This window comes from Girardinichthys multiradiatus, chromosome 19, assembly GCF_021462225.1.
Source record: "Girardinichthys multiradiatus isolate DD_20200921_A chromosome 19, DD_fGirMul_XY1, whole genome shotgun sequence".
In the NCBI taxonomy this organism is placed as follows: Eukaryota; Metazoa; Chordata; class Actinopteri; order Cyprinodontiformes; family Goodeidae; genus Girardinichthys; species Girardinichthys multiradiatus.
Genome location: NC_061811.1, coordinates 38664196 through 38677763, shown reverse-complemented (window position 1 = coordinate 38677763; position 13568 = coordinate 38664196). Strand labels below are relative to the sequence as shown.

General features: G+C 40.2%; 1 protein-coding gene across 1 annotated transcript; it reads left to right on the top strand.

Moving 5' to 3' along the window:
- The first annotated feature begins 2551 nt into the window (after positions 1 to 2551).
- On the top strand, positions 2552 to 13118 carry cfl2 (cofilin 2 (muscle)). Its single transcript, XM_047345319.1, has 4 exons — positions 2552 to 2696; positions 7084 to 7391; positions 10315 to 10391; positions 12112 to 13118. Exons 1-4 carry the CDS (start codon positions 2694 to 2696, stop codon positions 12222 to 12224), a joined length of 501 nt encoding a protein of 166 aa, XP_047201275.1. The 5' UTR covers positions 2552 to 2693; the 3' UTR covers positions 12225 to 13118.
- The last annotated feature ends 450 nt before the right edge of the window (positions 13119 to 13568 follow it).

Below are 13568 nucleotides of genomic sequence, written 5' to 3'. Positions count from 1 at the left end.
ATACATTCTAGTTAATCCTAACAAAGAATCAGTTTATTTATTCAAATTGTTTAAACATTTTTCTGTCTAAGGAAACCCAGCAGATTGCATCCAGTCAGTGACTTGCAGCATTCCCTCTTCCTGGATGAGCATGTAGAGACAGTGGACAGTCACTGGTGTTGACTTTGCAGCAATCCCTCATACTGAGCATGCATGTAGCGACAGTGGAGAGGAAAAACTCCCTTTTAACAGGAAGAAACCTCCAGCAGAACCAGGCTCAGTATGAGCGGCCATCTGCCACAACCGACTGGGGGTTTGAGAGAACAGAGCAGAGACACAAAGAGAACACAGAAGCACTGATCCAGGAGTACTTTCTATAGGAAAGAAAAGTAAAACATTAATGTTAGTAATTCCTTTAGTGGCTTCATCTGGGAGAGAAAGAACACTGATCAGATGAACTCTGAGCCAGTTTTCAAGTCTAGAGGATGAAAGAGAGCACATAGTTAGTCACAGTAAAATCTCAGACAGTAGCTAAGTCTAGGAGAGAGAAAAGGTTAAACACTGAAAGACAGGACCAAGTGGATCATCTGTTGAAGGTGAGTTTTAAAGTGTCCATCATAAAACCCAACCCTGTATCTGCTGTGGATCACTTCCAGATCCTAGGGAACCCCCCTTTCTCAAGAACTGAGATGGTCTTCACACAAAGAAGCAAAGACTACTTCCTATGGCAAATAAATAAGTTCAACCTTCCACAGGAGCTGATGGTCATCTTCTACAATGCCATCATTCAGTCTGTCCTGTGCTCATTCTTCACTGTGTGGTTTGGCTCATCTATAAAGCAGAACAGCTCCAAACTACAACAATCAATCGGGTCTGCAGAGAGGATCATCAGGGCTAACCTTCCCTCCATCCTGGCGTTGTACAGGTCCAAGGTCAGGAAAAGGGCAGCTAACATCTCTGCACACCCCACACATCCTGGACACAAACTGTTTAGACCTTTACCCTCTGGTGGTGCTACAGAGCGCTAATGGCTAAAAGCAGCCGCCACAGACAGTTTCTTCCCCCAGGCTGTTTCTCTGATGAACAGAATAAACACCTCACAGCCAATCAGCTGCTCTGATGGAAACAAAAATGCATATTTGCACCATCACAACCTGCCTTCCATCTTTTATACACTTAAAAAATAAAACAATTTTGATATACCACATAATGGAAACCAAAGTCAAATTCCTTGGCCAGTTAAGTCAATTCTGATTCTGATAAGGATGCATTCGCCTTAAATTTTACCTCTTGGTGAGTTAACGATCTGGAAAGAACACCATTAACCAGATAGTTTGTTGTGATTTTCTACACCTGAGTTTAGATTTTAATAATTTTAGACCCTAAAAATGGGCAAAAAGTGTTCATTCTTCTTGATAATGTGTATGTTAGTAGACATGAGATTCCCTCAAAATTCTAAGCTTTATTAAAGATACCACAATTTAACACTATTTGCAAAAAATATTTCAAACATAAATATACAGTTGGTTTTATTTATGACAGAAAAGCAACAGGTTCATAACAGAACACAATAGGATATCTTGGAATATTGATGTTGATACATGGACTTAAACATAAAATGTCAGAATAAAATCTGCATATTTCAGTAGTAACTTTTTAGCATTTTAACCCTGCTGCTTTTTATAATTAACATCAAGAGTATGCAGAGCACTTATAAACTCATTAGAAGCCTACTGTTGGCTGTTTAACAGACTACTAGTTGGACACTGTGATTTTAAAGCCTAAATAAGTGATATGGAACTATAGAAAACTAAAGAAAAGCCTTTAGTTTTTAGTAGACTGCCTAACATCAGAAATAGTTTCCAGTAGCTTAAATTGTTAGAGATCCAGAGATCAAAATTAGTCAGCTGTACTTTCATCAACTTTGATTGGGATCAGTTTTTTTCCCGGTAATTCTAAATGAGTCAACTGACAGCATGCACTACTTTTCTCATTTTATGAGTTGAATTAAATCAGATAAAGGTTAGATACTTATGCTTAGATGCATAAATGGGCATAATCTTGTAACTCCTTGGTTTTTTGTAGGAATCGCAACTTCTACCTCGGTCTTTAGAATAAAAATAATCGGAACTGGTCAGAATAAGCAGGTCAGACAAATCGAAATTGTTATTAGCCAAAAAAGCCTGATAAGAGCTGTAGAATTTGTCATTTATTGTAACTGGAGAATAAGTTCCTTTTTCGTTCAGATGACCAGCAGTGGTGGGGGATCGGTGGTTGAGTTGCTCTTTGCTTCTCTTAGAACTGATAAAAACTCTGGCAACTCCGGCTCTTTTCTTTCGTTTCTTAACAAGGTGGTAAAGGTTTAAAATGGTCACTTTTAAGCCTCGGGTCCTATGTACATGTGAGTGCTCAAAATGCCCTTTTAGTGGATTTCTAGTTGAAGTGGCCAAATGCCCATAACAGGGGACCGACGTCGCTACTTCTGTAAGTAAGGTGTATATATATGACGACGTTTCAATGTAAAAAAAAAGAAAAAAAAAAAAAGACTTCAGCGCAAGTCCAAGCAGTCCAGTGATAGCCCCTCCTTTCAGATCCCTGCTCCTTCCTCCTCCTCTTCCTCCTCCGGTCGGTCGGTCGGCTACATTCCCTGCTACCTTTCACCCCGAGAAACCTCAGTTCGATACCGACGCAGTGCGGACAAATCCCGGAATAAAATGGTAAGAACTGTTCGGTGAATTTCCGCCTGATGGTACAGAGGTTTGTAAATAAGTCCGGTCTCCGCATGAATCCCGCGGGTCTCCCGCAGACGGTGAAGCCAGTCGGTGGGTAGCGTGTTGTTAGCTAGCATGGCTGCCACTCCTGTTAGTCCGCAAACTACGGCCTGTATTCGGTGTGTACGTGGCCGAGAAAGAGTTCCGGTTACAAGATGTGTCCTTGTGTCTTTTATGAAATTGCATGCATTTCACGGTAAATCAAGCTTCGGCTTTGAAGCCGGTGTAAATTCTTAAAAAATCTGGGCCGGCCCTGCCCTCTGGCCGTGGCGTGGAGCTTCGGGCGGCCATCTTATCATGCTGTGGTGCTGTTCGGCCGACCAACCCGTACCCAGCTGTCCCGGGCTGATCCAGGCCTGCCGAACAGATCGAACCGTGGCTCTCAGGGTGACTCTCTGCCGGGCTGAGTCAGAGGGTGACTGTGCAGACTGGGTGGAGGCTTTCAGTGACAGCTGTTCTTCACTCATTCGACGCAGAAACAGAAAATCTAATCACAGAGTGTAATTTGACGGACTGGGATTAATTAATGGTTAATACGTTTACATGTTATTGTCAGCTAACCGGTTAACCTACAATATTAGAGTTGGTTTTAGTTTAGTCACAGTATTTAAAAAGGAGGGTGGGGCGTTTTAGTACCGAGTCTTAATGTTGAACAGCATTTTAATCTAATCCAGCTACAGTTTTTCTGACCTCATCCCAATTTATTTAAAAACATGTTAAGACATCAAATTAATTATTCTTTCGTTTTAAACTGACGATTATTCAGAGCCCCAGTTCTTTGGCTTATATTGATCTTTAGATAGTAAGACTAGTAAAGTACATTACAAACTCCTCACATTTAAATGTCTAGGCAGATTTTAGCTACAGTACCCAGCACTGTTTTAGGCCCTTTTTCCATGGGCTCTACTTGGGCCGGCTCGACTCCACTCAGCTCATTGTGCGAGCAGTTCCATAACTGGTTTTTCCAGCCGGTGCCTGCTTTCTTTCTCAGGAGCAGGAACCAAGACTGCTGTTCACTGATTAGCCATGGGATGAGGAGAAATGAGACGTTTTTTGTAGTAGTAGTGCGGGGAAATATGATTTTATTATTTACAATTCATAAACCATGTCTGAAGGCTGAAAGTAAAGAAAAGGAAGCCATGCCAGCTTTCTGAATTACACACAGGCCGGTCACGCTGTATTTAATAACCTCCTAAATCAGCTGGTCACACATTAAATGGCTGTAAATTTCAACCAAAACACACAAACAATACCACCTTCAGCTAATCTAATAGTCCATGTAGAAAAAGAGCGTCTCTCATATAAAAGGCTCAAAAATAAGAAAATTCAGGCAAAAGTCTGCGATGTTTGTGCTTAAAGTACAGCTACAAGTGATCAAAAATAGGCAGGACTGCAAGCCATGACTCCAGCCGTCAGTGAGTCAATGGAAACGCAGCCGGTTCTGTACTAAGTAGCATGAGGACAAGCGGAGTTAACATCAGCATGTTGGCTAATGTTACCTTAATTCTGGAAAACAAAACTAGCTAAAGTGACCAGTTTAGGTGGAAAAGATCTGGATCCATTTCCAAAGCTCATGATTTTTTTAACTGATAACAAAAGATATAGTAGTAATATCCTAAATGAGTGCAATATTTAGGTGATTTACAGCATACACACAATAAGTGGAGTCCAACTTAACATTTTAGTGAAAAAAGCTCTGTTTTCCTGTTGTGTTACATTGTGAATTAAGTGTGATCCTGCAGGAGCCTTGAGGGTGTGGTGCTTATTATTTATATTTTGAGCAGTCGCATTTCTCACACTGTGTGTAAATCTGTCTATGTGAATCTATAGTGAATCTGTTGATTCACTATAGAGTTGGCAGACTCTTTCATTAATGGTGAGATTTTCTAGACTGCCAACATTTCCTAATTCGGCATGATTTCTATGTTCAGTTGTTGCCCTGCATTTTTCAGCATCAACACATAGAGAGCAGTTTTCCAAAACAGATTTCTGCTTTTTGTAAACCTTGTAACACTCTTCAGTTTTTATCAAGGTAACTCCTTTTTTTTCCAAAAATTAGAAAATATTATTTCTAATTACATTTAAAGTTTGTATGTTCATGTTAAGAGTTAACATTTCCTCCTATAAAGCCTCAGCTTACCAATCTTTTCCTTTTGTTGGACATGATTATTCTCCAGGTGTTCAGACAGAGCTGTTTCTATAGTTAAAACCAACTGTGGCACTTCATCTGATCCTTTATCAGATTTATATCTCCTTAAATTTCTAAGGGCAGTCTTTTATTCAACAACTCAATTTAACTATAAAACACTACGTAAAACAAAAAATTTGTGGGGGGGGGTTATTCCATCCCTTATTAACTATAAGTGGGAGCGTTTAAACCTAGTGTTTATAATCTGCCCTGAGGATTCAGATTTTAAAAGCAAATTAACGTACCCTCCTATCTAAGCATTCAGGTGGCTGTTCAAAAGACAACAGGCAAATTTAAGGAGGCTTCTTCATCCACACGTAGTGCAAGGGTCAACCTGTAAATCAGCTTCAGTCCCTGAGATCTCCATCTTTTAAGTTTGGAACAGGTGAATCAGGTGTCTCATTGCCATGCATTGACTGTCAAGAAAACAATGCTGTGCTGTTGCTGGATGAACATGTATCTGTCATAAAAACAGTCGTATCACCCTTATTTCTTGTCTGATTTGTATAAAATATGGCTCAAACTAAATCTCAGAAAATATCTGATGTTATGATTCATCACAGTTTGTTGGTTTCTGGCCTTGATGCTGGGATCTCTAGACTGATGCACTAAAAGAGGGTTCATATAAGGTGGATTGGCCATCAGGAGCACTGGGACATTTCCTGGTGGCATGGCCGTTTGTCTGGCCTGCTCAGCTAGTTCTGCTGGGCAGCACCAAAGGCTCGGTTCTGGTCGCACTTGTTTAGGCCAACACATTATAGTCCATTCTGTTTGTGCAGCTCACCAAAGTGAGCACCAGAACTAGCTTTATGAAGATGTTTGTTGCTCTTTGAGGAAGCTAAAGGGAGTAAAACAAATGTTACGTTTTTACAAAGTATATTGCAAATGTTGGAATAAGATTAACGAACAGAATCTGGGGGGGGGATATGTTTTGCTAAAATGTCCAGGAATTCAGATCCTGTGTAACCATCTAAACTCCAATAATGAATTACTTATGAATGTTGGAATCCTTGTATTATAGTATTTTATTTAATCTTTATTTTAACCAGGTAAAATGTGTTGTGTGTGTATTTTAAACACTTTCATCAGAATCAGAAAAGCTTTATTGCCAAGTACGTTTTTGGACATACAAGGAATTTGTTTTGGCGTAGTCAGTGCAATACAATACAAATTAAAGAGTATAAACATATCTACAATATAATATAAATATATGTGCACAGTTTTAAGTGATACCATGGCATACCTGTGTACACCGCTTAGTTTTTCTAGAATGTTTTTACTAATTACATTCAAGTCAGACTGTCAAAGCAATCTCCTTCTACTCAGATATTTTCATTGGTCTTAAAAAGAACCAGTTTTGTGTACTTCTAATGCTGCTTCTGCAGCAGCACTGACTCCATGCACAGTAATGGCTTATGTGTGTCATGCGATAGCCACGTAATGTCAATCCATTAATATATCAATGGTTTTACCTATAATTTTGAACAAAGACAATGATCATACAGTTAATATTCTAAAAGTTCCTTAGCATTATTATTGTATTACCACTTGGCATGGGTAGCATTATTAAATTATTTTCTTATAAACATTTTAAAATCTAGCATTTTCCATAAAAGAGGTTGAAACCTCAACATATTAAAACTAAGCCACTAGGCTGTTCAGCGTTAGCTATCTCACTGGCTCAATTAACTACAGATATCTCTCGACATGTCATAGAAAACGTGTTTCCTTTTACATCTCTGTGCTTTCCCTGACTTAATTTTTAAACACCCCAGTGATAGTGAAAATAGCTGATTTTGATTTTTATTCTCCAAGTAATGGTGTGCACATGGAAAAAGGTTTGCATGCACGACGGGAAAGCTCTTAATCTGGTGCTTTCACCCATCAGATGTTGGAGTTTCTTTCTAGTGGTTAATGGTTGGGTGTCAATCAACTTGAAAATCGTCGTGTTCCACACTTCAGCTGATTTCTTGGTTCATGTAGAGGTAGTATGAGAGATCTAAAGAGTCTGTAGCGGATTTAGGACTTCAAGGTTAAATGTCAGTGTAAAAACACTGAATATTGTATAGAAAAAACCATGATGACCACAGCAGAGCCGTGAACCTGATGGGTATGTCTAAATGTGTACTACGTCTCCCCCTGCAGGCATCAGGTGTGACAGTGAATGATGAAGTCATCAGGGTTTTCAACGACATGAAGGTGAGAAAGTCTTCAACTCAGGAAGAAGTGAGGAAGAGGAAGAAGGCGGTGCTGTTCTGTCTGAGCGAGGACAGAAAGAAGATCATTGTGGAAGAAGGGAAGCAGATCCTCGTGGGAGACATCGGGGAAACAGTGGATGACCCTTACGGCTGCTTTGTCAAGCTCCTCCCCCCCAATGACTGTAGATATGCCCTGTACGACGCCACCTACGAAACCAAGGAGTCAAAGAAGGAGGACCTGGTCTTCATCTTCTGGTATAGTATTGATTGTGGGGTGCTGGGGGCTTCAGGTTGGAACACCACTTTCTTTGAAAAGATAGAAAAATTTGCGAGTTCAGTTTGACTGAAATAATATTGGGCTGCAGTAGTACAGTGCAGTGCTTCCAGGGGGTTATTCTGATGTAAGGGTTTAGATTTTTTAAAAGTATTTTGGGAGAACTTTGAATAAATATGAATAAAAAACAGTATGTATTGGTTTTTAATTGACTGATTTATACATTGATCGTTGGACCATGTTACTGCAGCCTAAGGTGGAGATTTGTGTCCTCTTGATGAAGCTCAAATGCAGGAAGAAAACATCAGTCACAGCCAATGACAAGCAGAGGCAGCCCAGTATCCATGTTTCCACTCTCTACAGCCCTGAAATGCTTTAAAAGGAATGTAATCCAGGGCCTGGCCTGGAATACATTCTGTCCAACTGATTCAGAGTAAAGTGATACCTGGACTGCATGTCTGTGGAAATGCTTCTGATTGGCTTATGGGCATGACAAATGCCATTTTCAGCAAGAAATTTGAGACTCATGTGCGCAAATTCCTCTTCTGCGTGGTTGTAGATTTGTTCTCATCAACCAGACAGCATGCTCATTTCTGCTTGGAAAAACTAGAGGTTGACTGATGTGGATGTTTTCTGTATATAACATTTTTAGAAAGGCCACTGTCTAGAATAAACTGTAGATGTGTGCTGAATAGAAGAAATCTATGTTTAGATGTTTAAAATCAGTGGCGGCAGAAACGGCTCCATTTAACCACAGAGCCTCAGTTAGTGCTGTAATTGCATACGTGTGCCTTTATCATTCAGGCATCGTTTGTGGGGTTTTCTGGATTATTTGATGGTCAGTGGCAGTGTAAAGCAACAGAACATGACCCCACAGCAATGCTGCTCCTTTTTTAATGCTGGTTCTGTCAGACTTTCAGGTTTAACGTTTTCTTCTGCTAAGAAAGGAATGGATTTTCTATTCACTGTTGCAAAATGCTTATTCAAAGTCAATATTAAGATTTCTCTCGGAGCAACAACACATTATTAACATTATTACAGATATTAATTAAGCCTTTGATCAGTCTAAAATAATGCTGTACTAGTTTAGTTTTCTGGCCCAGGTTTCAGTGTCATACATTACTCATCTGAATTTCCCACGGATTCCAAAATAAAAACTTGAATCTGCAGATAAAACCATAAATATAAAAATACTTAATATGAACTCTAAAGTTGCCTGTTGTCTGGATTGGGGGCTCGGGCCTGTTCAGCCATTCCTCTATTAACATTATAGCAGCTGAGTGTTCGTCGTGTTGTCAGGTTTGATGTATGAATTCTAACAAATCTTCTAATAAAGGCTGAGCAGAAAGTGGTGTAAAATGAAATATGCATACTAAAAGCAGTCATGGGTTATGGAGGTATGATTTTTGAAAAAAAAGAGACCTTGGAGAACTAACCTGTAGCTAGGATTCTCAGAGACAGCCTCCTGTGCACACACACCTGCAATAAACTGGTTAGAAATCTGTTAATTGTTCAGATTACTGTCCATGTTTTTAAAACCTAAAAGAATCCACTCATTAAGTTCAGCCATCCAGATCATGGGTATTGGCGGGTAAATGACCTGGTTGTGTGGGATTTGACCTGTCTGACGCAATCTGGTTCTGAATCAAAAGGCTCTTTAACAAAACATGTCAAGGTGGGATTAAGGATAGGTTTGTCATTTTCATGACATCGGGGCGAGCTGGCTTTACAGGTCCAGGGAGTGATGCAGTGATGGTGTATAACAGGACAACAGACTAGAGTGGAGATGCAACTGTGAATCCATCTACAAGAAGGGACAGAGCAGACTGTACTTCTTGAGGAAGTTTAGGTCCTTTGGTGTTTGCAGCAAGATGCTGCATATCTTCTAAAAGTCTGTTGTGGAAAGTGTGATCTCTTCTACCATCATCTGCTGGGGAAGCAGCATCAGAGCCAGGGACTTAAAAAAGCTCAACAAGATGATAAAAAATGCTGGTTCTGTTCTGGGGACTCCTCTAGAACCTCTGGAGATCATTGTGGAAAGAAGGATTCTTCATAAAATGAAGAACATTATGGAGAACCCTGAGCATCCTCTTCATCAGACTGTCCTACAACAACAGAGTGTCTTCAGTCAGAGGCTTCTTCAGATCTGCTGTAAGACGGAGCGCTACAGGAGATCCTTCCTGCCCACAGCCATCAGCATCTACAACGGCTCTTTGAGGAAACCTTCATAATATGAGCTATAACAACATGTAATTTCCCTTTGGGATTAATAAAGTATTTTTGAATTGAATTGAATTTGTATGGGTTATTCGATCTGCCAGCAGCAGTAAACAGAACTCCGAAGTCATATTGATGTAAAGATTAAGAAGGTTAGATGTATGATTTCTAATTTGAAGCATTTACTTGATAAACAACTGGATTGCTGTTACCGTTTATAAAAGAACTGCATTGAGGAGGAGATTTATTAGTACTGATGGCACTGCTACATGACACCTTCCATCGTCCTGCCCTGCTGGTTAAGGTTTTCGTCTGTTTGCTGTAATGCTGGAGATCGCCGTCTCCATGTGTGATTTCTGAATAGTCAGAGGGAGCGCAATGCAGGTTTCTATTGGAACTGCTTTGTGAAAGAGAACCCTACACAGCGCATGATCGCATCCGTGCTCTACTCATATTAAGCTTCTTAAATCTTGACCAATTTTCACACTACGTCTCCCATGTCTGCTCCAACACTGATGCAGTGGGGTCTTCTTCAGAAACGCAGCACATTTTCTGTCATACATGGACTGTGTGTCACAACTGTGCATCTGCTTTCATGTTCCTGAGTGGAACAGTTGATTCAGATGTATGAATGGATGAGAATTTCAGAACATAAAGGCTCATCTGCGGGTGTTTTTTACTCCGCAGGGCCCCAGAGAGTGCTCCGCTGAAGAGCAAGATGATCTACGCCAGCTCTAAAGATGCCATCAAAAAGAAGTTTACAGGTGAGGACTTGGTGTGGCTTTAAAAGGTCCTAAATACGTCTACGGTTTTTATCTAACATTTCTGCTCCTTTAGCTGGCCTATTGTATTGTTGTGAATTAAAATCAGTACTTGCATTTATAATTTTCTACCACTCCCTTTGTCATTGCACTGTTTGTAACTTTTTAGCTCGGAAACAAGGGTGTCTGTAGTTGGCCAATATCTTCCATCAGTAACCATGTATGTGCTGTAATCTGGGGGAAATGTTTGGTAACCAACATGTAAAAGCAATGGCTGAGCCAAAAACAAACAGTATCTTTTAGTTTTACGTTGGCTAATCATTTAAACATCTCAAATATCCAGTGGCTCTCCAAAATTCTACACACCTCTGAAATAATGCCAGGTTTTTGTGATGTAAAGAATAAATTTTTTCCACCTATAATGGTATGTGTATTCTGTAGAATACAACCGGGGGGGGGGAAAGCCTGATGTATACGCTTGAACTAATACTCTGTTGAACCAGCCTTTAGATTAGCCTTCAGTTTCTACATGTAGTCTTCTTTGTTAGTTAGTTTGGCAATATTTGCTCACTCTATTGTTGATAATGCCATCCACACAGACAAACCCGTGGTTGCATCTGGGGAACAGTAACCCCAGAGAATGCTGCCGCTACCACCAGGTACCACTGAGGGTCTGGGGTTCTTTTGGAAATGAGCAGACATTCAAAAATAACAGGAAACTGTTTAGTACCAACCAGAAATCCCTGCATTGTTGTCATCGGCCCCCTGGCAGCCTGTCTGAGCATCTTTCCATCTTGTCTTTTGATTGTTTGTGGAGAGATATTTTCAATGCTGTGGTGTATTTTTTTATGTCCATTTCTCCTGACTGATATATTTGTACAGTTAGCTATTATGACTCTTTGTGACTTTATGGCCGATGGAAAAGAAGATCCTAGCAGGACTGCTGAACTATATTTAAAGGTCATCAGATTGTCTATATTTGAAAGCATGCGGGAACTCGATAAGATACTGAATACTGAAATTAAATCAAAAGGTTTTTCAACAGTGTATTCATTTAAGAGTATGCACACTTAACCCACTTAAAATACAAAAATATAGCAATATGTTATTAATTTTAACAATACATATTTCTTACAAATATTCCAGAATGTTTCACATTATTGGTTGCAAAGTTTAGGAAATTATTTATCATAAGACCCTGGTTTTGTAACCAGGGTGTTTTGGCTTCTATATGCACTATAATGTCTCGTTAGGAGAAAACGAGCCAGCACACACGGTAAAGAAGTTTTATCTTTAGATATGGTAGACATTTGATTATTTAGGACCATAAAGGCTTTGAGGCAGACATAGGGTTCTTTTTTTTTTTTGGTTTTGCTCCTTAAACTAGTGTCAATAAATCACCAAGTTCAGTTGAGTCTGTTTAAATAACCCTATTTCACCGCAGGCTTCATCTTAAGGTACTTAAGAAAACAATCTAATTCTATTTACACACGGTCTGGTTTTCTCAATCTCTGAGACATTTCGTTGAATGACCCAGGTAGCTTCCTGTTAGTCTAGTCCTGGCATTGCTTTTGTTAGGGGTTTATAAGCTCATACATGGATGATCAGACTGGATTGGTCAGACTTGCCCAACTCAGGTGTGTTTGTTGATTTAGTACGAGTCTGTGTGAATGCTCAGGTGTGGTCTTCTGCACCAGCATTAACTCTAGGAATGTCTTCTCAGGTATCAAGCACGAGTGGCAGGTTAATGGCCTGGACGATATTCAGGACCGCCGGACGCTGGCTGAAAAGCTGGGCGGAAACGTGGTGGTGTCTCTGGAGGGCAAGCCGCTGTGATGCTGCAGCGGTGAGCCGAGCGGAGTCAAGCCAACCGCCGTGCCATCAGGACCGAAGCAACCAACCCCACCTGAACACCGTCACTTCACCCAGAAGCTTGCTCTGTCTATATCCATGTCCTGAAGGTGTTGGTGTCTTTAGGCTTCTTGTTTTATTTTTGTCTTGGTTCTTACTGCTTTCTTTTTTCCTAAACATGAAGAAGATCTCATTAACATAATGATATGCAAACACCTCCCAGTTTGTTGTCATGTGACTTTTGCTCACATGGCAGAAACAAAACAACACTACCAAACCCCAGGAAGGTTCTCTCTCTCCTTCTCTCTCACACAGCCAGAGTTTTGCCAAAAAGTTGATATGAAGGAAGCAGCCACTGTTGTGGAACAAGAGCGCCACAAAGCACTGCCTCCTGCTGTACACGGGTTGCACTCATGAAGCTTTTTACATGAATATTTATTATTGTAATCTTTTGTTTCCTTTCCATTTTATTCAACCGGGCAGACACATTGTGTTAGTCTATGCATAAAATTTTTGTCCAGCACTTTTCCTTTAAACACTACAGGTTGAAACTGAAGTTCCTGACGTTAAATTCCTTTTTTGTTTCCAAGTGAAGATTTGTTTACCTCAGTTTTCATTCTTGTTTGGCTGACCATCATTAGCTGTCTGCTTGTCGCCTTATTTCAGTTTGAATGTAACAGTCACACCAGAGTTGGAGTGCACTTTTGTTTTGTAAAGAAAGCACTAGAGGAAGCAGGTTTGACCCCCTCCCTCCCTCCTCCCTAGCAGTGAGAGATGACTCCCACATCATCATCATCATCATCATCTGGAGCCTTAAAGTGAAACATTGTTTCTGAGATCACAGGAAGCCACTTTGCAATAAAAGCCTGTGGCAGACAAGACGTCTCCTGGTCTTTTATTTTTTTCTCCAATCACAAAGTTTAATTTATTGAAAGGTTTTGTTGTCCTTAAATCTTTAGGGTTACGTCCTCTCTTCATTTTAAAGCACCGTTTCCACCTCATAGCAAATATAGAGCTGTTATAGTTTCTTTATCAATCTGTTATGATTGACACAAAACTCGTGGATTGGGTAGTCTGGTTTTTCAGTGCTTTCACCAAAACCCCGGTTTGTACCGTCGAGGCCGGTTTCTGAAGCTGATCATATGATTGTAAACCCATCCCAGAGGCAGGTTCCCTTTTGGGTAGGTTTCCTCCTGTGCAGGTTTCCTATTATTTTAGATCTGTTTATCATTAGGCTGGAAACTGTTTTTATACTAGGCTATTTTGCGCAAAAAACAACAAATGTATCCATCCTCTTTTTGCAAGGTTTTGTTTTCCTCATCTCAAACC